Below are 23,248 nucleotides of genomic sequence, written 5' to 3'. Positions count from 1 at the left end.
GCTCAAACAGATCGGCGCCCCAGGCGGGGGCCGCGGCGTCCGCCGCGGCTGAAGCTATTGATAAGTGGCCGTGTGACTACCGGCATCCCGTGAAAAGACTGGAGCTGGGCTGTGAGGCATCCCCAGTCTCAAAGCCGGGGTCCTCAGCAGGATGTGAGGCTGCGCCACGCCGCCAGCTGGGGACTTCCGTCACCCTCCTTACCGCTTCCGGCCGCCGCTGCTGCTGCTGCTGGAGGAGGAGCTGCCTGATGGTGCTATTGGCCTTCTCCAGCTGAGCAGTGGCCTCCTCGCTCTGCTGTCTGACCGTGGTCAGCTCCCGCTTGACCAGGTAGTTCTCCTCCGCCTCCTGAGCTCGGGTCACTTGTCCCTTTGGACGCAAGCAGCGGCAGGTGAAGAGGGGGGCGTGGGGTGAGTTCAGCAGCGACGGAGGCGACACAGATGGAGTGGGTGGGTGAAATCAGAGAGGGTGGGGAATCGAGGGGTTTTAGGAACCATGCTTTCATTTCACTGCCAGACTGGGAGGGTTATTCAGGATTTTTAAGACACAGACGAGAAAAGATGGAGGAAAAACATTGATACTCCTTAAAATACCAGAGTGAAAATGAGAAAAACCAATATAACTCAGTTTATTACTGCAATAAATCAAACCAGAATGCAACGATGGGTCACGCTTCACGTTCACACCTGGTGGAGAACAGTATGGGGAAGATGGGAATGTTTACTGATGTATAACTGAAACCACTGAAAGAAAAACTGCTGCAGCTTGAGAGCCAAACGTTGGACAAATTCAGTTTTGTGTGTCGTGGCTTTGATTTATATCAACAGTGTTATACAGTTTGGCACTGCCTGGCTAAAGCAAAGTTTAAAGGCCGTCTTCAAGGATGTGAGGATGACCTGGGAGAGAAACTCCTCCTACTTCATCCGGAGCAGAATAGATCAATGGTGAAGAAAGGCCTCAGCATAACATAGGAGTGAATCTGCTGTGATGATAAAGATTCTTCACAAGACGAGAAAGTATCGCTCAAAATGCTGCGTCTACGACGGCTGTGATACATCTAGTCTTACTAAAACATCCCCAGCTCATTTTACTGCCATTTATCATTGTTATTGTTATTATTAAACCAAATAAAGTCATCCTGCAGGCCACAATCAACCCTCTGCCGGGCAGGAAGATGAACTAAAGAGTGAGTATTTTCCCTTCTCAGCCTCTCTGAGGTGCCATTTATCATGTTATTGAACTGTCGGATTTTTCAATGAATCTCCTTCAACGGTTTGCCTTCATTTCTCACAATCTGCATGCATTAATAAACTGTAAGCCTGTCAGGTCGTTGCATTCTGGTTTTATACTTTTCTTTTAGAAGTGCTGGATCATTTTATAGAGGCGGCACTTAAGAAGTATCAATGCTTTAAACAGCCCAACCCGCTACGATGGATACTGCATGCACTTATGAAACGGAGCGATCAGCTATCAGTACGAGGAGATTCATCCCGTCACCCCTGCCCTCCACTGTGCTGACTGAACGCATGCACTGCTACCAGATGGACAGAAGGCTGGAAGGAAGGCGGAGGACGAGGGCAAAGACAGGATGAAGAATATACCTGGATCAATCTATCTGCCAAGGAAGCACTTTCCTACAAAAACAGAAATATGAAGAAAAACGAAGGAGAGATGAGAGAGAGAGAATCCAGGAGACAGTTTAAAGCACACGGGAGCACAACTGATTGTTTCACAAGAAATGCAATGTCCATTTTCACATTTCACACTTCAGACACCGACTTGATGACGTTTGAATCGAGGTTTAGAAAAGGAACATTGCATGCAGGCGAAGTTAAAAAGGTGCAAAACAAACAGAAGAAACTGGTGCCGAAGAGGAGAGTGAGGCAGTGCGGATGGCAGAGAGGCTTCAGACCAGCGGCGGCGGGCGCGGCGGGGGAGCCGAGCATTGTGGGGGCGGTGGAGGGCGCCGAGCTGCGGCCCGGTGACGGAGTGGGGTTAGTGAGGGCTGCAGCCAGAAGCCCGGGGGCGGCGCGTCCACGGCAGACCCTGCGCCCTGCGGCGGCACGGCGCCGCCTCACATGCCGGGCCTTGTGCCGCGCGACAAGCAGCAGTGGTTGTGAGTTAGTGATGAGGTCAGCGTGGCAACCTCACATCTGAGTTCAGCCAGCCATTTGTGTGTTTTTGGTGTTCAAAAACAAAACAGAAAGGAAAAGTCACCGCGGTGGCGTCCAGGCGGTCACGATGATGGAGGGCAGCCTCTACATAACCACAGCCCGGTTAGTGCGCGACGTCTCGTCGTTAGGACAGATGCATGATGGGACGCGTGACTGCGCGGCGGCCGGATGGATTAAGGTCGAGGTGAGAGGAGGGCGAGGGGGCGCTCACCTTCTCCAGCGTGTCTATCCTCTGCTTCAGGAGCCGGTTCTCGGTCCGCAGCCTCTGCAAAGACAGCCGGTCAGACTCCAGAGCGGCGCCGGAGTCCCCGCCACCCGCTTCACGCACCTTTATCTCCACCTGCTCCTCCATCTCCTTCGTTTTGATTGTAGTGTACTCTTTCTCCAGCCTGAAAGCAAAGACAGTCAGAAACTCGGCTGAAAGGCTCAGTGTGGAGCACGGCGTCCGACAGGCCGACACGGTTCAAGCTACAGTCAGCTGACGGCTGGAACACGAGCCGCGGGGGATTCCGAGGACTCTGAAGCCGGCGCTGACCATTCACATCAAACACAGCTCAAATATTTGTTTTTTTCCTCTTTTTTATGCTCATCAACATAATGATTCCTTTTCTTGTCTTTGTGAATCTATATCAGTATTTCATGTTTTAGCTTCACTTACAAATCAGTAAACCTCAGAAAACAAAACAGAGAGTGTCAGAGAAGTCCCACAGGGCCAAATTGTGGAAGTAATAAGGAATGATAATAAGTTTGGATTTGAAGATCTCCATTTAACTTGAAAGCGCAGCATTCACTGCAGGAGCGGATGGAGACTCAGTCTGAGGTTATGTGAAAGAAGCAGGAATGAAAACTGAGAGCAGATGAATGTTTTTTTTAATGAAACGCTGCCGGTGCTCACTTTTTCATCTTCTTGGCGTTGTATTTGACTTGATAAGCAGCCTGGATGACCTTGTCCGGCCCGCTGTCCAGCTGGTGGGGGATGACCCTCTGAAAGTGCTGCCGGACACAAAGACGGGAAGAGATGAAAAAAGAAGAGTGGCTCAGGAACACCCGCTCCGACGCCTGTACAGGGCCACGGGGTGAGGGCGGCGCCGCTCCACCTGTAACATTCCCTCCATGTCGAGCTGGATCAGCTCGGCCTGGTTCATCTGAAGGATGGCCAGTCCCACTCGGAACACGATCTCCAGACCCTGAAGACGGGAGGCGGGAGTGAGAAGAGCAGAACAGAAGAAGAGGAAGCGGCGGCAGCTCCGAGCTGTGACGGCTGGTCGCCGCCAGCAGGTGGCAGCAGTGGATAACAAAGAGAACCCTGACCTCACACATGAAGATGTCGAAGATCCTGGTGGCGACGGGCAGAGGGAAGGAGGTGAGGAAGATGGTGAGGAACCAGGAGGAGGCGTACATGGAGGTGTGGAAGCTCTGGGCCTGGAAGTGCAGGTGCAGCTCTGGCAGCTGCTCCTGGATCATGTTCTCAAACTGGTACATGCAGAGTCCCAGCTCGGCCATGCTGGGCTTGAAGAGCTCCCGCAGCCTGTAGTCCTGCATCAGCTTCACGAACACGCAGAAGGCCTCCTCCTCCGGCATCTGGGGGACAGGAAACGCCCTCTGAACTCAGCGCGTCTGTTCGGCTCGCCGCGGCGCGCCGGCGGAACCCGGCCTCACCTGCATGAGCAGCAGTCCCACGATGAAGGCGCTGCCCTGACAGTAGCCCACCTCCCGGTCCACCAGTGAGTACGCCTGAAGCCACAGGGGTCAGAGTTAGCGGCGCCTCCCGCCCCGGCCCCTCCCCTCGCCGGACGCCGTACCTTCATGACGTTGAAGAGCACCTCCTGGCCCAGGCTGTCCTTCTCCTTGAAGAACTCGTGCTCGGGGTAGGTGCGGGCGATGTCGCGGCGGATCAGCTTCTCGCACGGCGACGTCATCTTCAGCAGCTCCGAGTACTGGTCCTTGATGGGCATGTTCTGGGCGCTGCACAGCAGCTGCCACACGATCGCCCGGAAGTGGTGCGGGATGCCTTTCCTGACCAGGTCCTGCGGCGGAGAGGCGCAAACGACATCGGACACACCCACACTTCAACCGTATGCCAATCTCAATATCTGACACACAACACGAGACGATAAATCTCCACCTTGTTACCAGTGAAGGGACACACACACACACACACACACACACACACACACACACACACACACACACAGAGCTGAAAAGCCTGGTCTGGAGGGAAGCGCTGGGGCAGGTGGGACAACATGTCCGGTCTGTGCTTCAGTGCTGATGGGGTGAAGTGTGGATGAGGGCCAAACCGACGCCCACGGCGGACGGCGATGCGGCTCTGGCGTGACGTCAGGACAACTCGGGGCTCGTCTCCTGGTTCTGAAGAGCGGAGGAGGTCTGACCGTTTCCGCCGGCGCGTGTGGTAATAACCTTCTGTCAGTGAGGCGCGCTGCACGTCACTTCTTTCCATTCATTAGTGCTGATACATTTTGATTGAGCAATTTCCTGTGCTGACAGGGAGCGCTGCTCCTTCCTGCTCCGCTCAGCAACGACAGAGGGAGGGTGTGTGTGTGTGTGTGTGTGTGTGTGTGTGTGTGTGTGTGTGTGTGTGTGTGTGTGTGTGTGTGTGTGTGTGTCTGGTCAGTCCAGGGTGCATCTGGAACAGAGGTCCTCTCTCTCACACTCCCAGGTCACTCAAACAGACCGGGCTTTGTCGAGCGCTGAAACAACGTATTGTGTGTCTGATTTCCACTGCTTGTTCTCCGAGTTGAGAGAAGACCAACATCACACATCAGACGCGTCACTAAAACTGCACAGGTGTCACGTCGACACAGCTTCAAATCTGATCACTAAGCCTGAGAAATGAACGCTGACGGCGTGACGCCGCCGCGGAAGCCCGAGGGGTGAAAACATCCACGTTCAGATGGAGGCGTCTGCAGATCAATACAATTACAAGGAACACCGCTCACGTCCTCCGAGAACAACAACACTTCCCCTTTTACACGAGCGCACAGGCGGCGGAGATTCCCTGCAGACGACCAGACCAAGATGGGGGAGGAGAGAGGTTTGAACAATCGACCCTGGCTCAGTGTCAGCAGAGGAAGGCCCAGAGGAACAACCAGTCTGCACACAGATGAAGACGCTGAAGCTCAGGCTGCATCGTCCAACCTTCTAATCCAGAAGAAGTCCAGGATCTGGTTACAGTCAGCTGACACACCTGAACCGCCGTCAGGTGAGGGAAGGAGGGGGAAGTGAGGACCGGCTGGCTGCTCTGCTGCCGGCTGAAAGGCGGATGTGAAGGCAGCGGTCGTCAGTTCACACGGCGGAGACGGAGACGAAAACTGAAAACGCAACTTTCTGAGAAGGACTTCCCAGGTGGAACTTCATGAAAACACTCAGACTCCGCCTCCGTTGCGCACGGTGGGAAACAGCTGTTCTGTTTTTAATATGAAAATAAGAGTTGAGTATTGAGGTGGGCGGGTTTTTACGCTGCGTTTGGACTGGAACTCTAGATGGCGCGGTGCGTTCGGAGACGGAAATCTTTTTGCACATCTTTAAAACGGTCGTCCTCAGTTGCAAAGAGCAGCGAGTTTTACAAGATGCAAAATGTTTTGTGTCTCCGTCTTCTTCGAAGTGGAGTCTCGTGGGATGAGACGTACAGCATATATGTTTAACACCATCCACCGCAAACGGCTGCAAATCACAGTGGTACTTGGGCGAATGCTTTGGAACATATGGCTTTTCTTTAGAGAGGAAGTGAAATGGAAAGGCAGTGTGTTTGCTGAACACGGCTGTGTAAACATCAAACTGCTGTGAGAGGAAAGGGTGAGAAAAACCCAGCATTTTCACGTAAACAGGGCCTTAAACACAAAGCCACTGCTCACTACAGCAGCTCCTCATGAGCAGGGGTTGGACTGCACATATGTAGCCTGACCAGCGTTTCTGTTTGGGTTGGTATAAGCTGTTCAAGTCATTTCAGCCGTTCACTTCAGAAGATCCCAGGTGGTTTCTCTGACGTGTGGCTTTGGTTTGACTTGAGGAGGAGAGTCCATCTCCTCGCTGTAGAGGGAAAGCAGACATGCGGTGTGTCGACAGCAGGATTTCAGCTGATGTGATTATGTGGAAGCTCTTCCAGGAGGACCGGCGTACAGAACCAATACGCTGCACTGGAGCTGGAGTTGAAGCTGAACACAAGCTGAATTAGACGATATCGAGTTCTCGTGCAGACGGCGCTGTGACGTGAGGAACCTCCGGGTTCCCTGCCGACGCCGTGCTGACACAGCATTCACACCACACACAGCCGCCGTGCTTTCTGTCCCTCTTTAAAGGTGGACATGTGCTTAACGTGGGACTTCAGAGAGTAACTGTAGAAACAAGCGAGCTAAAATTAGCCCTTTAGATGGCGGCAACTAAAATAAGTCCAAGGACGACACCTCAGGGTCACCGGGGACGGAGACGGGCTTAGAAAGTACCCCTGCTCTGAGGAGACTCACACACGGGCCGCATTACTGCAGCTCTAGGAGCAGGACTACTAAAACAAAACAAACATCTGACCTCTTTTCTGCAGCGGTACAGAGGGGAGGGGCCTGTCTCTAGGTTGAGTCAGGACTGATGGACTGGTGGTTCAGAGAGTAAAGAGCAGCAGCTGCTCTAACAGACATGTAAGCGGCGTCGGACTGGAGCGGCGGCCTCCCTCACTTTGAGCTGCTTCTCCTTCTTCTTGCGCACCTCCTCCCACTCGTTGACGATGCGTCCCCAAAGGATCCAGGAGTCCTCCTCCAGGTGGGACAGGTTGGAGGAGGCGGAGGAGCTGGACACCAGGGAGGAGCCGCTGTTCCGCCGGGAGCCGTTCATGGAGCGCAGCGACTTGCTGTCCGTCTCCAGCAGCCTGCAGGGGGGGACAGGCGTGGACAGGGTAAACAGGCGGTCCAGTGTCCACCAACAACACTGTAAGACACATTCTGGTCCAGTTTCCTCACCTCGAGACCTGGAGAGATCAAACATATGGTCGGTATCACCTGCTAAACTCACAAACAAATGGATGCAATCTAATGTACATATACTACTACCATTACTTTACTAAACACAAATGTTTTTAAAGAAACCACACAGAAAAACAACGGAATAAGTGTACAAATAACTGATAGATTAATCTATTAGTAAGATAACGGTTGGTTGCAGCGCTGCAGGAGGCGTTGTTATAATTATATTGGCGTCACGGTGCAGAGTTGGACAGAGCATGGCAGAGCCAGACGAGGCCTGGATCTCCTACTCCACATGAAACGATGCAGAGCCGGGAACATTCTGCAATAAGTAAAGATTAAAGGGCAAAACTTGAGCTTTCCTACTACTCTGAGCAACAAGCACCCAGGAAAAAACACTGGAACAGAATAAGCTGAAATGCTGCAGTATAGTGCAACCGGTAATAAACAAGGACTTTCTTTGTTTGTTTTTTGCTTTATAGTTTCCTGTCAGAGTTCTCTGAAGAGGTGAAAGAGTTTATAAAAGAAGACAGCCGTCGTTCATTCTGGTTCTGCTGGTAGCCGAAGAGCCCTCACGGTTAGAGGTGAGAAAGAGGTCTGACATGTCCTTTAAGTCCAGCTGGAGGTGGCCGGCTAAGACGAGCTTCCAGCCGGCTCCTGCCAGCCCGTTAATCTCGCACGGCGTTCGTAAGCCGGTCGCCGGAGCCGCCGACAGACTGGAACAATCAGGGATCATCGGGCAGACGAGAAGAGGGCCGCGAGTCCAGCTTTGTGTCGCCTTCGTCACGCCGACAAAAGCCTCAGACACCTGATCTCGGAAAAAAAAGGACGAGGCCAGGATGGCGTCACCGAGGCCGCACACAAAGGCTGGAGTTACAGAGCAATCTGGACGAGCAGACGTAAACCCAGCACTCATTTAGGCTGAAGATACGTGAAAAGGCTATGTCCTGTAGTCTCAGTTTGATAAAGTACAGCAGCGTAAAGGCTTTGTTACTCATGAACACGACCAAATGGACAACTCTGCTAATAATTCACAAACAACAAGCACAGGCCTGAAGCCTCACGAAAAGCAAAACCAGTTCAGCATGTCAGCTGGTCCTGGCTTTTAAATCCCACCACTCAGGAAAAGAAGAGGTGGGCATCGGCTTACCAAGATAAACTCATGGTGCACTTGACATGTCGGCCTCCTCTGAACTGTCGGCAGGTCTCGTGGCTGTCAGCGGAGGAGTCTCGGTCTGCGTGACTCTATTGAACCAACTGGACTTTTATCTGCTCTGCAGGGTACAAAGGCCTCGCCGAGCCACAAACACACTCGGCAAGCAGCGGCTGAGTCTGTCCTCACATATGTATGAAAACCAAAGTCCTCCATCCTGGAGCTCAATCATTGTAGGAAAAGATCTGACATCTCTTTACAATTTTTCTGGAAATTGCAATATTAGCAATATTTCTTCAAATCAATATTCACCGTGCACGGCTACAGATTCAAAACATGACCGAAAATCACACAATGCCACCAAAACATTAAACACGCTTCGTCCAATCCCTGGCGAGCTGGCTGCCGGATGCCGAGACAACAGAGCTGCTGTGGGATCACTAGCGCCTCTGGAAATACAGCCGTTTATTATAATGTGGGATAATGCTAGTAGCCCGATCTATGGCTATATATCTATATCTGTAGCTCCTGCTGTGTGCCTGGGCGAACAGCCAGCAGCCATACTTGCAACGATCAATTAAAGTCTCTTTTTCACTGTTTAAAGCCGTCCACTAGCTTAGCTTAGCATGAGCATCAGCGATGGTAGCTGCTAGCGTAGCCTGAGATGCTGCCGTGTGACCGCCGCGCTGCTCTCCACAGGCAGGTCAGCTCTCCTCTCTTCAGCCGTCAGCTGCCGTAACCAGACCAGGACAGCCGGCTGGAAGAGCCATCGACCTCCGGCGTTGACCACACGGCGCTGCTGGGCACAAGAGCATCGTGGCAGCAGTCCGCCGGCCTTGGCTCTCCAACTGGGGTTCTGTGCCGTCACCCAGCGATCGAGCCATGGGCGAGGAGCGCGACAGAGAAAGAATTCACTCAGCTGGCAGCAGAGGATTGTAGCGTCGCCCTCCAACCGAGCCGTGGCCTGAAAGGAGCAATGAAGGAGCTGGGGACGGCGTGCCGGATTCTCCTCATGTTATCCAGATAAAACCGTCTGAAACCAGGACCCGACAGCGAGGTCTGGGTAGCATCGCCCACATCTCAGTCCAGGTCTACTGTGTGTCCTCTACTCTGAAGACATCTGTCTTTCAGGTTTTCAACTTGCTTGGTGCTTTGGCTGGCCACATCAGAGCCTCTTCTGGGCCGGTCTTGGCCCATGGGCCTTATGTTTGACACCCCTGTCTGGTCACTGTAGCGGTCATGTGCGGCGCTATGTGGACTCGGCGACATGGCCGTCCTGTTTCTGTGCACGGCGCTCTGAGGCTGATTATTCACTGAGGGACCGATCCTCCTCCTCCGAGTCCCTCGCTGGAGCACACTGGCTATCGAGGAGAAACGTTAAAACCAGAGAGGGGAAAAGTACTTACATTCTGTACTCAGTAAAAGTACAAGTACTTGTGAAAAAAATGACTTTGGTAAAAGTAAAAGTACTCATTATAATAATTACTCAAGTAAAAAGTAAAAAGTACAGGCTATGAAATGTACTTTTAGAGTAAAAGTACAAAGTATTTCTTTTTTACCAGTCGTGTCTGTGTAAAATCAAGCGCACAGCACTCCTCGCCCGGCTTGGAGACCTCCAGAGACTCTCGGTGAGGAGAGACTTCCAGGAGCACCCCGGGGTTGGAAGCTCTAAGCTCTGCTCTGCTGGGATCTGCTGGGATCTGATGGGATCTGCTGCGCTTCGCTCTTCTCTGACACCGTGCTAACTTAGCCACAATTAGCTCGGATGGGAACGTCGCGGAGCTCCTCTCCGCCTCCGTGGTTATGCGGCCGGCACGGAGCGCGTCTCCGCCCAGGAGCGGAGATCCGGAGCTCTCCCGTCAGCCTCCGTGGAGCAGCTCCGGGCCGTTTACCCAATCGGCCCCTGGAAGTCAGACGCCCGGGCGCCGTGACAGCCGAGGCTGACTCAAAGTGCCTCTCTGCTGGGGAGAGGAGCTCCAACGTTCCCATCCGAGCTAACTGTGGCTAAGTTAGCGAAAACTGTCAGCTGACCCACCTGAAGACGGTAGACGAGCTGACTTTATGATAACACTGGCGATGGATGAAGAAATACGGCCGAAATGAGCGACTCTGCAGAGATTATGTCCCGCGCTGAAGCTCCATTGCCGTGGCCCCCGCTAAGTGCAGCTGAATCGGTTGGATCTAAATAACTTCTGAAGGACTCCGAGCTGCACCATGTTTGTCTGAGTGAGTATATGAGCATGACACACCTATAGATAAGGTCCAGGTGTCAAAAAAACGTAGTTGCCCTTTAACCTCACATCATACAGTGGCTAATTTGAAGGCTATTAACCTGTTAGGACTTGATCTGTGTCACTTTTAAACACTTGTACCGTTACACTTTCATAAGTAACGGATCTACAAGCTCATGGCACAGCAAGAGCAGCACTATGAGCTTGTAGATCTGCCATTTTTTGAGAAAAGACATTGCAAATTGTTGAATATATCTTCAAACAGGTTTGTGCTGATACAGAAACCTAGTTTTTTTTTCATAAGACTGTTAGGGGGGGGAGGCAGTGGCCTGTTCGTCCCGTTCACCTGGCTCGTCCTCCAGCGTGGCATCATCGGGGTTTACCGCTGCCACTTTGCTGTCCTGCTCCTCTGTGTCGGACATGTCGCTGCCTCGCTGGGCTCCATAGTCTCACATTAACACATCTCTCATTCAAGTTGCTGCAGTGAGTGAGCGTGCTCCCTGAAGTCTGCCGCCAGAGAAAGCTGTGTGTGTGGGTGTAGTCTGTAGCCAATGAAAAGAACGATCATGGACAGCGAGCCAATCACAAGTTGGGATGTATGGAACCGTGGGTAATGTTTCATACGACTGGCGGAGCCTGCGGAGACATTTTTAATTCTGGTCTATTTAATCGTTGTCGTGCATTAAAAGTAACGAGCCTGTTTTGAAAATGTACGGGGTAAAAAGTACAGATACTTGTGTTAAAATGTAGCGGATACAAGTAAAAAGAAAAGAAAAATAAATACTCAGTAAAGTACAGATACCAGAACAATGTACTTTGTTACAGTACTTCGTTACTTGTACGTCGTTATTTCCCATCTCTGGTTAAAACAGGCTTTTGTTTCCATTATATCTAAAATATCAAAGTGGTAAAAGAAGCTACAGAATAAACGTTATTTTTCCCTCCCTCCAACACACAAAGTTATAATCCTTCACAAACATCTATATTTTGCAGTCATCTGCGGTGTGAGCTCCCCCCTCCTGCCCGGAGTCTCCAGCCCTGCCCTGTTAAAGTCGCTCACATATCTGAGCTGGCCGTGTGCAGGCCGGGAGGGGGAGGGGCCGCCGCCGAAAGGTGATACACCCCCCAGAGAGGAAAACAAATGTCCACAGAGCTCAGAGCCAGACTGGGATCAATATGAGCTGAGAGTACCAAACAGTGTGAACAGCAGAGTCCTACAGCCAAAAAACAAAAAACAAGTGTCCCGGCAACAGAATGGAGAGCTGGTCTGAGCTCCGGTGATCTCAGCGAGGCGAGTCAGTGTTGAGGAAGCAACCACAAGCGCACTCATGCCCAGGTCTGAGCTGAAAAGAGCCTGAGAGGCTCCTGTAGTCTGGTGGCCTCTGTATTGTCACAACGTCTGGGAGCGTATCACTCATCAAACACAGTCCTGCAGTCCTGCAGCTCCAGGAGCGGGACCGAGGACCGGAGGAAGACCAGCCGCGGCCGGAACGGTGAAGCTCACCAAGAGGCCTCTTGGTGTTTCGACTGGACCAGAGCGGGAAAAGCGGCGGACCATTCAGACGGTCACCAGGTCACTATTTCAGACTTAAAGAATGTGAAAGTGTAAAGGGCGTCCGCCGTGGACGTGGGGACTGAGGACCGTCTCGGAGGAGCTGCTCACCTGTTCTGCTCCTCCAGCTTGGCGAGCAGCTCCACATCGTCCGGGCTGAGCTGAGACGGCGAGGACGGCGTGAGGCCGGACGAGGACAGGGAGGTGGAGGAGGAGGTCGTGGCGGTGGTCTGCAGGGACGTGGGCGTGGCCACCTGGCTAGCCATCTGACTGACCGTGTGGGACACCGAGTTCTTCACCCATGAGAGAGTAGAACTCAGCTTGCCAGCAACTCTGTCTGTCGCCACCTGCAGGGCAGAGAGGAGATTCAGGTCTGAACGAAATATTCATGAAAGCGCCTTGCTCCCGCAGGAGCGCCAATACACCGCCGTCACCGTCACTGCTTCACCGCCGTGTTTCCACTGACGGCATGACCTCCGACCCCGCTGTCTAACATGTCGTCTGTCATTTCAGTCCAGCTGTTCAGTGATGATAAATCGCAGAGTGAGGCCTTCCGTTATGATTTATACACATTTTCCAGCTCAAAAAACATTAGCAACATAGACGGTGGCCACCAGATGCAGGCGATCTTCTGCTTCCTGTCTTTTTACCAAAATAAAATACAAAACCGTTTCATGTGCGTTGGATTGTGCTCGAGTGACTTTTTCTGTAAATTGTTTGTAGATAGTTACTTGAGTGTGTGATAGACTTTAATTCTTTGTTCCAACTTGTAAAGAAGGGTTGAAATAACATTTTTCTGTTAGTCTTATTATCTACTGTGCTGGATTATTATGGGATAAATCCTGTCTGATTCAGTTTCAGATTTCTTTTGTCTTTTCTCTTCAAGGTGGAATTTACTATTAAAACATTCTAGGGACGCTCCTGCAGCTGACATATTCAGATAGGCCAACTTCTCCTGAAAAAAAGAAGTCTAATCCATGATTGTGCATCACAGGGATCAGGTTTTACAGGCGCTGAAAAACGGGAGAACATGGCTCAGAGGAACAGCGAGGCATTTGCTGCATTCACCCTCTTTGCTTTCTTTCATCTTCCTTTTTTAAACGGCAGTGAAAAAGCTCCTGCTGTGGTCCTCAAAGGATTTAAGGTGATTCAAGACAAAGTGAAAATCTGTATTCTTCAATCTCAGGCGAACCTCTGTCAGGCTACTTCCTGGTCCTTTAAATCATGAACCTAATCACTGAGCCTTATCACAGTACTGCTTAGTGATAAAAACAAATAATTACAGACAAATCTGTGTCACAATGCAAGTGAAAAATCGGAGAATCCAGGCAACTCCTGTTCCTGCCCGAGGCGGAGTTGGACAAGTTCTTGCAGGCTCACATAAATATCAGCCTGCACCAGAGCAGCCACAGTTCCTCCAGCCTCAGCGCCGGCTCCGACTCAAAGCTCCGGTTCGACAAACTCCTGGGGAAACGGGTGAGGGATGCAAGTCTGTTGACTCTGTTTCCACATCATGATGACAAGGAAATAAACATTCGAAGCTAGTATTTATCTGATTGAAGTATTAATAGTTACTTGTACTACTGCCACAGTTAAGAGACTAACTGCACTTTACTACCAGCTGTAACATTCAGTCAGTTCCCGTTTCTTTGCTTCAGTGTTTTGGGTTTTTTTTTTTTTTAGCCCTAAAACTCAAACAAACAAAACTTTGTGAGCATGCTCAGAAGGACCAACCCGAGGAGAGAACTCCGACTCTCCGGCTGCACTGTGGCACACAGGAAAGAACTACACAGCATCAAGAACACCACTCAAAACAATCACCGGCCCCCCTCCCCTCCCCGGAGGACCTCCTCAGTACCCGCCGTCTGAGGACGGCTCGCAGCACCCGAGAGGCGCGCACACACACACACACACACACTGTTATGTAATATGGCCACAGCAGTAGTCGACGCGCACCAATAAAATGTGGTCCGACGGCGGGCCACGGGGTTAAAACTGGTACGAGAACGGTTCTCTGCTGTTTTCACACTAAGTCGCCCCACAGCTCAGTAAATGTGTGTGCTCGCCATTATGGATGAGGGCCGAGTTCCGCTGTGTGTTTAACACAAGGCGAGACGGTACAGTGACAGTAAAGGTGTAGCCTGTATGAAGACCGAAGCCTGCTCCTCATACGGGGTTCACATCCCCTCCAACGGACCGGCTGTAACGCCTCAAGTACACTGTTCCCTCAAACAAACCTTCACCGAAGGCGAACACATCCGCACACACACACAGATGACCGTGCTTGTTCTTTGTCATAACTGATGCTCAGGTGTCATAGTGGAAGATATTTTGCTTGTCCAACACACCGGGAGACTACACTGAGCCAAACCAACAGAATATGAAACAAAACAGCTGAGAAGAGAGAGAACAGAGCAAAGAAATGAGCCACCATAAACATGATTACCCCGGCGTCACACCGTGAGGAGTGACGGCACAGATTCTTCCTACCTGCTGACCGAAGTGAGCCAAACTCCCAGGTTTCAGCTGCTTTCCATCACAAAGTCCAGGATGTGCTCAGAAAAATCTACTGTCTACACATATAACGTCCTTTAGGGTTCCTCTCCTCTCCTAGACCTTTAACAAACCAAGCGACACACACACACACACACCCAGCCGCCTATCAAGTGCTGATCACACACCGGGGAAGGGTCAAAGTGCTCCAGAGAAGACAGGCCTTCTTTATGTCACCTGTTGAATCAGAGCGCAGGAGGAAGTGCAGGACCGGAGGCGGCAGCAGCAGCTACGACACAACGGCTTCAAACGCATCGATTTCTGTAGAAATGGACGTCGTTTTCAAGAAGCTGCCAAGTAAACACCTACATTTTCTGAAACAGATGAAATGTTTTCAAATCAAACGTCCCATGAGAAATGGTATAGGAGCCATTGATCACAACCCTTCACGACAACACCACACGTCAAACTCCTCGGCCTAGACAGAGATCATTGATGTGAGTGATTAGACTGACCAGGGCCAGCTAGCGCCGCTAAATGCAGCAGCAGCTGATGGAGGCGACACACACGTGGTGGAGCTGATGAGGGCGTGCGCTCGGTGACCTGCAGTGATTTGAAGTGAACATGAAGGTATCGGGACCCCGTAAGGACCAAGCAGGGAAGAAGACGGCTGGATGGACAACAGATCTACTTCCACCGACGTCTCCACAACGCCGAGTTAGACATTAAGAGGCCGTTCATAAGAGAGCTAAGAGGCCCGTTTACTCCAGCACAGACAGAAAAAAGGAAGTTGCGATAACAGCTTTACTACTGTCACCACAAAAACACCGTCCTAATCTGTCACTGGGTGCACAGCGTGATATTTACCGACATTCATCAACGCCGCGACAAGCGCAGCTAAACAAACAGGACCGGGACATCTACAGGCTGGCTGCTTTACATCAACACATGGCCAGCAAACATTCTCAACACCAACCAATGTCAGGCAACACTGATCTGTGCTCAAATACAGTGTACAGAAGTACTGCAGTGGCGTCTGCACAAGAGATGACGCCACTTCTTAAAGGACGAGTTCATTTGGCTTCTAACCTCTCTATACTGGCTGATACCAAGTACCTGTACAAGTGTTTGCTAGATCCCATGAAGCCTAATGCTTACTCCACAGGCAAACAACATGGAAAGGCCATGTGTCAATGCTACACACACTTCCAACAGCCGCACAGCACTCACACACCCGTGCACTGCGTCTGCAGAACGTACTGTAGACCAGGGCTGCACCATGGGAAAAAACTGGAACTGACATTTTATCAACCCTGCCATATATATATTAGGGCTGTCAAAAATAACGCAGTAATGGCGTTAATTAATTTATGCAATCAATCTCATTAAAATTTTTAACGCAGTTTAACGCACGCGCATCATGACAAGCCTCACCTCTACCAGCGGGTGGCGGTAGTGCACCCATATGGAATGCAAGCTGCCAGCAACAGAAGAAGACGCAGCCTCACCTCTGAGACCATAGACATAATAAAGAGTAGACCCCGCTTGGGGCGCACTGAAATCCTCCTGGAAGCTCTGCATCCCAGCAGCCCTCTGCATGCAGGACAGAGGACATCTGCACAGGGGAAGCGTGGACCAGCGGTGGAGCCCGATAGGATTCTGCTGGCATTGCGCCCGTACAGCGTGCGTGCTGTCTTCATTCCTATCTGCTGTTGAGCTCATTCACTGCTCACTGTGTTGCTTATTGTCATGCTTTAATCTTGGAGAGTGCTTTGATAGCTTCCCCTCATTTCTTTACCTGTCAGTCTTTTTTCTGCGGCAGCTCCCGGTGCTGCTTCACTGAAGAAAGTTCTCTCAGTAAATACATGCCTTTTCCACTTGAATGCAGTTCTTTGTTAATCTTTTTTAAATTCTGTGCGAGCTGTGAGTTTCGCAGCAGACACATCTCTGTTATAAGTACCATCTCTCGGTATCTCCAGCACTCTGACACCAGCACTGCTTAGGCGGCCGAGGGGGAGCAGGGAGGTGTGGTGCACTGACGTAGGAGGCTAAACAGGAGGAAGTGTGGGCGTCTGCCATGACGGCTGCCGGTCTGTGTGGACGAACTTCCACGTGAGCCGTTTCACCTTCAAAGGTAAAGTCATGCGGCGGCAGCAGCAGCAGAGCACAGGGGGCTCACTAATGCAGAAATCACCGACGGTTAAACAAGTAGTAGAGTTCTGGCGTAACGTGTGAGAGAATCTGCTCTCTAATCATCTGCGGACAGGACGAGGACACGCTGAGACGGACGCCAGCGTCCAGGTGGCCCGTGCATTCCTCCCGGTGGGTCCAGCCAAATGTGGCGAGGCTTCCCTATAAATCCTGGACACACACAGTCTGGCTGCTTTGATTTGCCAAAGAACTTAAAGGGGCCCAGAGATGCAGCGCGCATAGCTAATGAAGCCCAGTGGAATGCAAAAGAGAGAGAGCGAGCGAGAAGAAAAGGCCCAGTAAAGCAACTTCAAGGCATTTGGGGAACTGAGAAAGAGTGACGGCAGATTTGAGAAGCGTTTCCTGTCTGTGCACAGCACCCAGCAGGCCCAGACCAGACTTTAACTATCACTTCCTGATCCTGGTCCGGCCTGGACAGCACCTATCTGGCCACACCGCCCTCGATCACTTATGAAAGTCTGTTAAAAACACAGACACACACACACACACACACACACGCACACACACACACACACACACACACTCTGAGAGAAGCTCTCATTCTTGAGGTGTACAATCAGCATCTCAATAGTCTGGCCCAAGCCTCCTCTTCTTCAGCTTGGAACTGCATAATGAGCGCTACTGCGCTGTACAGTACAGAAAGGACAATGTGTTGGCGCCAGCCTGTGTGAGGGTACGACGCCGGGCGCCACACACTCCTCTTGCAGTATGTGGTAATCTCCACTGTCGACATTAGAAGCGGTGCTGTGAATTTTCCAAAGGCTACTTCTCATAATTAATCAAAGAGGAACAAACATGTGTTCCATGTTTTCATTTGGAATTAAAATTCCCACTGTTCAACATTACCAAGTAAGGCTGATGACAAAGGCTACTGTATGATGTTACTGACGCCGTCGCCACTGCCATGAGTGAAGCAGACTGTATGAGAGGCCCGTCCAGCCCACGCTGCTCTTCTCAGTTCCCGTTTTTACTTTTTTTTTTGCAGAGATTAAATGCATTTCTGCACATGTTTTATATTAGAACTTCAATCCACCGCCCATCAGGTTCCAGTGTGAATGAGTGAACAGCCTTCAGCGTCCCGGTGACCCTGGATCACCCCGGCGCCGCAGACAGGACACTGCTGCGTCCGTCCTACAGTAAAACACGTTTTAACCAAGAAATAGGTTTTAAAAAGTCAACAGGTGCTTTCATTTATTAGCGACTGCTTCGCTCCACATGCCGATTTTGTCTTTGATAAAATAACACATTTCCCAATAAAAACATAACATGGTCTAAAAAAACCAAACAAACCAACAAAGATGAAAGTTGTCCTCGCCTTGGACCGACACATTAAATGTGGATGCAGGATTTAAGGACGGTCCTCAGCAACTGCTTCTTTTATACTGGAGCTACACAGAAGTGATGAGGAGTCATCACTTTATGGGATCTTTCCTAGCCGTCGTCTCACTTCAACAAAAACAGTTAGAAGAAGCACGAGATCATCGCTCAGACTGAGGCTACAGGGAGAGTTATTGGATCCTGATCTGACTTTGCTTCAAACCGTAATGAAAACATCCGATGTGAGTCCCACACGATTCTGATCTGAGCCGTTTCCTCAGCAGCGTCAACGTAGCGTCAGCCTTATGGTCCCGGTAATGTTCTCAGCTGTCTTCACCACCCGCTGCAGGTTCCTCCGGTCCTCTGCACTGCAGCTGAACACATAGAGCAGTGTGTGGACACACACTCCGCTCTGCACGCACTATGCATTGATGCAAAGCCTGTGCCAAGGTGGTCTGAGGCGACGCACAGCCTTCGTATATTGTCTGCATGTGGGGCGTGAATTAGGCTTTAGGACATGTAGTTCGTATTCGTAGTGGTACTCGGTATCGGCAGCTTCCTAAAGGTACTTATCAGTGCATCCCTGGTTTACAGCTGCGTTAAAAGTTTACACATTTATGTTCACATTTCAAGATTTTCTCATGTGAAGCACCCTGCAGAGTACTGGAGTCATTTCAGTGTGAACTGGTGTAAATGCACTTTCTATCCGCTGTGCTCGTGTTTATGAGGTTGGTGATTTCCTAAATCAAAGAGCAGGTTCATACTGACCTGACTGCTCGTACTCATGAAAGGGTAAAGTCTGCCATGAGCAGTTATAATGAAAATTGACTGGAAGACAGAATAACGGGGCCAAATCATGACAGCAGTGAAGATGCACAGCCCTGAGAGTGGGGCAATGTGAAAAACTACTTTACTTTCAGTGTTTCTGCCATATCTCTGTAAACTGATGTCACTTTCAAAAACTGAAACTTCACTGAAACAATAAAGCAGAAATGGTGTTTTTCACTTGAAACGTGGTGTAAATGGGGCCTCGGAGCGCACCGAGGTGTCGGGCTGGGGGGTTTAGCCCGTGAGGGGGAGTTCTCTGTGCTCTTCAGGGACTGCAGAGGACCCGGGCCTGGGTGAAGCCTGTGCCTGAACAAGTTCTGGCAGGACTGTCCCCTGACATGACCGGCTCCGGAGTCACAGCAACAACCGGCCGAGGCACAAACTGCAGACTCAGCCGTGAGGAGCGGAACGCTGCGTCCAGTTAACCACTAATAGCAGCTCGGGGCGGTGCAGTCCGAGCGGCGGCGGCCAGACGGTGAACCAGGCGGCTGCAGAGGTGATTGCTGCCACACGGACTATGTTTGTCCGGGACTTGTTGCTCGCCGAGCCGGGGCCGCTTCGAGCCCGGTGGGAGGCTGACTGGGTTGAAGCCCTGCTCAGACGAGCCGCCGCGTCCCAGCCTGCCCGGCCGGCCCGCTGCTAGAGGCACATCCAGCAGAAAGACTGAGCCCAGAACTTTAATAAAACTATATTAAAAGTAAAACCTGCAGCGGGCTCTGCTGCCAGCAGTCACCCGGACTCCTCCGCACTGAGTCCCGCGGCGGGCTTTAAGCTAGCCGCTAACACCGCTGCAAAGTTTCCCCCGGACGCCGTCTAACTAACGGAGCTCATCCCACACCGGCCCCGAGCCGGCGGCCGTCTCCAGGAAGTACACGCGGCCCCGACACCGAAAACTACATCCTTTATTTTGTACCTTGAAACGTTTCCACGCAGCCGGAGCGAGGCTCGAGTCCTTCCCATGCACGGAGGAGTGTTGTCGGGGTCCGAGCCGCGGAGGGCGGGCGGCCACAGCAGGCTCCGCTCCTCAAACTCCCTCGCCGGGTCGCCGCATCAACGCTGGGTGATCCGCAGAGGAGTTCGCCCGGGCTTTTAAAGCCAGCTCGCTCCCATTCGGTCCCGGGTCCGGCCCGTGCAGCCAGCCGTGCTACGTGTGTCTGCTGAGCGGAGCTCCGGCGGCCTCAAAGTGTTTACATCCACCGAGCATGCGCTGAGACGGACAGCGCCGCCCCCTGCTGTCCGCGGGCGGTACTGCGCCCTCCAGCGTCTCCTCAGCTGTGTAACCTTCAGTCCGCGCGCACAAGCCGGACTGGAATCCATTGATTTTATCTCTGATTTTTACCCGTATTCAGGCACACTTCCTTCTTTAAAAAATGAGTCACCACTCGTTTCTGTGGAACAAACCAATAAAGGCAGAAGTGACCTCTGGCCTCTCCGAGACCCTGGCCTCAGGTGTGCAGTGGATGGGTCTGTTAACTGGTGTCATGCTCACCAACTGCAGAGCAATACAGCAAAACGGGAACAACACTGCACAGGTCTGCTCATGCAGACCTCAAGGTGTTCACAATGACTTCAGCTGGAACACACAAGGAGCAAGTGTGTGTGTCTCAATCCACCAGCGCCTGCTTTTCCTTCTGTCGCTCAGGCTGTTTGGTGTCTGCCTAAATATTATGTTGAATTGGTTTTTTTTGGGTTTTTTTTTTTAATAATTACAGAGCAACTTTTGAGTCTGTGTTATGATATGGCATCACCAGCTGGTTCTGAAACCTGGCCATGAAGTGAAAAGCCCGGATACTGGATCTGTTAAAGAGGGAAAGTCAGTCCAGCACCTCCAGAACCCAAGACCTGTTTGAATCGACAACCCTCAGACAGACAGACAGTATTTGATCAGATATCGCTCATCGCTGAATACACTCTGGAAGAAGGTTCAGGGTTCCACGGTACAAACACTCATTCATCTCTTCGTCAGTGTGGATCGTTAATGTGTAGATTAGCTGGGATGAGCAGGACGACAGGAAGTCAGTAAGGTCGTCCACACAGCAGCTGTGGGGGCTTCGCTCTCTTCTCCATTATTCATACGTGTAACACTGAGCTTGCACATCACACTTTTCATTTTAAACCAGTGTGATGATGCTTTGCGCGTCTATTTCACTTTGATTCCCTTAGATATTCTTTAACCTGCTGTTTTGTTGTTGTTTAGTTGTATGAGTGATGTGTGTTGTCTGTGCAGCTCTGTCACAGACAGATTTCTCAAGAGGGAGATGAATACAGACACTAAATACCCTCAATAAAAAGAAAACTAATATTCCTTGATCTTTAACGACCTGTCCTTCAACTTGTTTTATTTCTAATTTGAGTAGCAGTCTTTTAGCTTTCCGTCAGTCTAAAGCTCTGTCCTGGGTCCCCTCCTCCATCAAGCAATGAGTTATCTATAAAAACTCCCTGCACACCTTTAAGTCGACCACAACCCGGCCCCTCCATCCCTCTCACTGGACAGCGGACGTTGTTTTTGTCCTTTTTACCTTCCCTGTTCTTTACCTCCTATTTGTTTGTACAGTGACTAAAGGCACTTTTACATGATCGTACGTTTGTGTTGAGTACTGAGCCGCTGTGTCCGATGCACGGAGTCCACGGAAGACCTTCCACAGGCAGTACCGTCTGTAGCTCTACATTCTGATGGTGCTGTAAACATTTTATCAATAGCAATTCAAAGTCTGGGGGGAAAAAAACAAGAGAGCAGCAAACAGGCTGTAGCAGGACTAAATCTCCCGACTCAGTCCTGTAATCAGGTCTCACTTTCCTTTGATACAAGAAACGAGCGTTCAGAGATGCAGTTCAGCGTTTCGCTCAGCGTACAAAGACAAGATCCTGTGCCTGTTACTGCTGATCCAAACAGCTCACCTGAAAGTCATCGCTGAGAGGAAGAATACTGGTTCTGGAGAAGGCTGGGAGTTCAGTCACAGCGATGTCAGGGACTCCTTTCATTTAAGAAACTCTTCTTCTTTTACAACCAGAGAAGTCCTCAGAAAAAAAACAAAACAAAGACAATGCTGGTGTGTTTCCTTCAGAATCTAGACCTGTGAGTCCAGGCCAGGATGTGCCTGCTGGACCTGACCCAGAGTCCTCAGTGTGCCTTTCTACTGTGAAACTGTGGATCGAAGGCGCACATCACAGAAGGAAGGGCTGTCGTGGAAATGGGACAAAGCCGATTGCCTCGATTCACATACCGGCGCGTCATAAAACCAACTTTTCAGGTTTTTCATAAGAGTGGTGACGCATGTCTTTTGTTGGCCTGCTTAGACACTCCTCAGCTCGTCGAAGCAGCCGAGTGGCGGCTGACGCTTCCGTCTGCACTCAGGAACACCGTGGAGGCCGGCCGCAGGCCTCTCAGGCTGACGCACCGCCACAACAGCCACAACGTGGGCCCGGAAGACGCACGGCGGGGAGGAACGCAGCGCCAGCAGCTGCTGGCTGCAGAAACAGGCCTGTGTGGCATCGGCGGACGCCCGCTGCATTGCTCAGGGACAGGCGAGGAGCCGCCGGAATATGGCGGTGTGAAGGATTCCCTCGCAGGATGAGGAGTAGAGATCATAATATAGGCCATCCACACTCAGCTGTGTGAATGTAGTGGAGTGTGTAAGTCGGATTAATTAGGATTTGAATCGCAAGTATTAATTATATCGTCTATTACACTGTGAATAGACCAAACCAGGGGTGTTCAACCTGTGGCTCTGGAGCCACACGTGGCTCTTTAGTCCCTCTGTAGCAGCTCCATGAAGCTTCACCACACCATACGTGAAGAAACTTTGAACTTAGTTTTATGTTATTATATGATTCGTCACTCTTGGTTCAAAAGGGATTCAAAAAAGGTTCAAGTAAAACTGAGAAAAATCACAAAATCCCAAGAAATGGGGGGAAAAAATGACCAAAAAGTTTTAAAAACCTGACATGTCTACAATTTCCAATTTAAGAAAATGAAATACGGCAGGAAATAGACAACTGTTTAAAAAGAGGTAAAACGACAAAAACAGCTGAAATTTCAACTGTCAACAAAAGAAGCTTGAAAACAGGAACAAGACTGTTAAAATCTGGAACAAAAATAGGTTCAGTGTAACAAAATGTTCACTATTCTGAACTGTAGTTAAAACTTCATGAATGCACCATTAGATCTAGTTTTTTGTTCATCAAAACCGAGAATGAAGCTTCCTGAGCTGCATTTGCCTCATTCGCTTCATTTTAAGGGTTAAATGTTCTTTATGGCTCCAGAACTACTGGACCTGATGGAAAGTCACTAAAACGGCTCTTTTAGTCAGAGAAGTGGCAG

The 23,248-nt window shown here is 50.8% G+C and overlaps 1 protein-coding gene across 1 annotated transcript in view; it reads right to left on the bottom strand.

The window, feature by feature from the left end:
- Nucleotides 1-22,095, bottom strand: part of evi5b (ecotropic viral integration site 5b) — a 31,686-nt gene extending 9,591 nt beyond the window's left edge. The window contains 12 exon segments of the mRNA XM_030083086.1: nt 203-367; nt 1,600-1,632; nt 2,384-2,437; nt 2,501-2,561; nt 3,068-3,165; nt 3,270-3,359; nt 3,484-3,753; nt 3,832-3,906; nt 3,975-4,199; nt 6,859-7,048; nt 12,190-12,425; nt 21,826-22,095. Of these exon segments, the coding sequence (XP_029938946.1) occupies nt 203-367; nt 1,600-1,632; nt 2,384-2,437; nt 2,501-2,561; nt 3,068-3,165; nt 3,270-3,359; nt 3,484-3,753; nt 3,832-3,906; nt 3,975-4,199; nt 6,859-7,048; nt 12,190-12,425; nt 21,826-21,909 (1,581 nt within the window). The 5' untranslated portion in view covers nt 21,910-22,095.
- Between the last annotated feature and the right edge of the window lie 1,153 nt (nt 22,096-23,248).

The sequence above is a fragment of the Salarias fasciatus genome, chromosome 23, assembly GCF_902148845.1.
Source record: "Salarias fasciatus chromosome 23, fSalaFa1.1, whole genome shotgun sequence".
NCBI classification, from domain to species: Eukaryota; Metazoa; Chordata; class Actinopteri; order Blenniiformes; family Blenniidae; genus Salarias; species Salarias fasciatus.
This window is presented reverse-complemented; position numbering and strand designations above follow the sequence as displayed.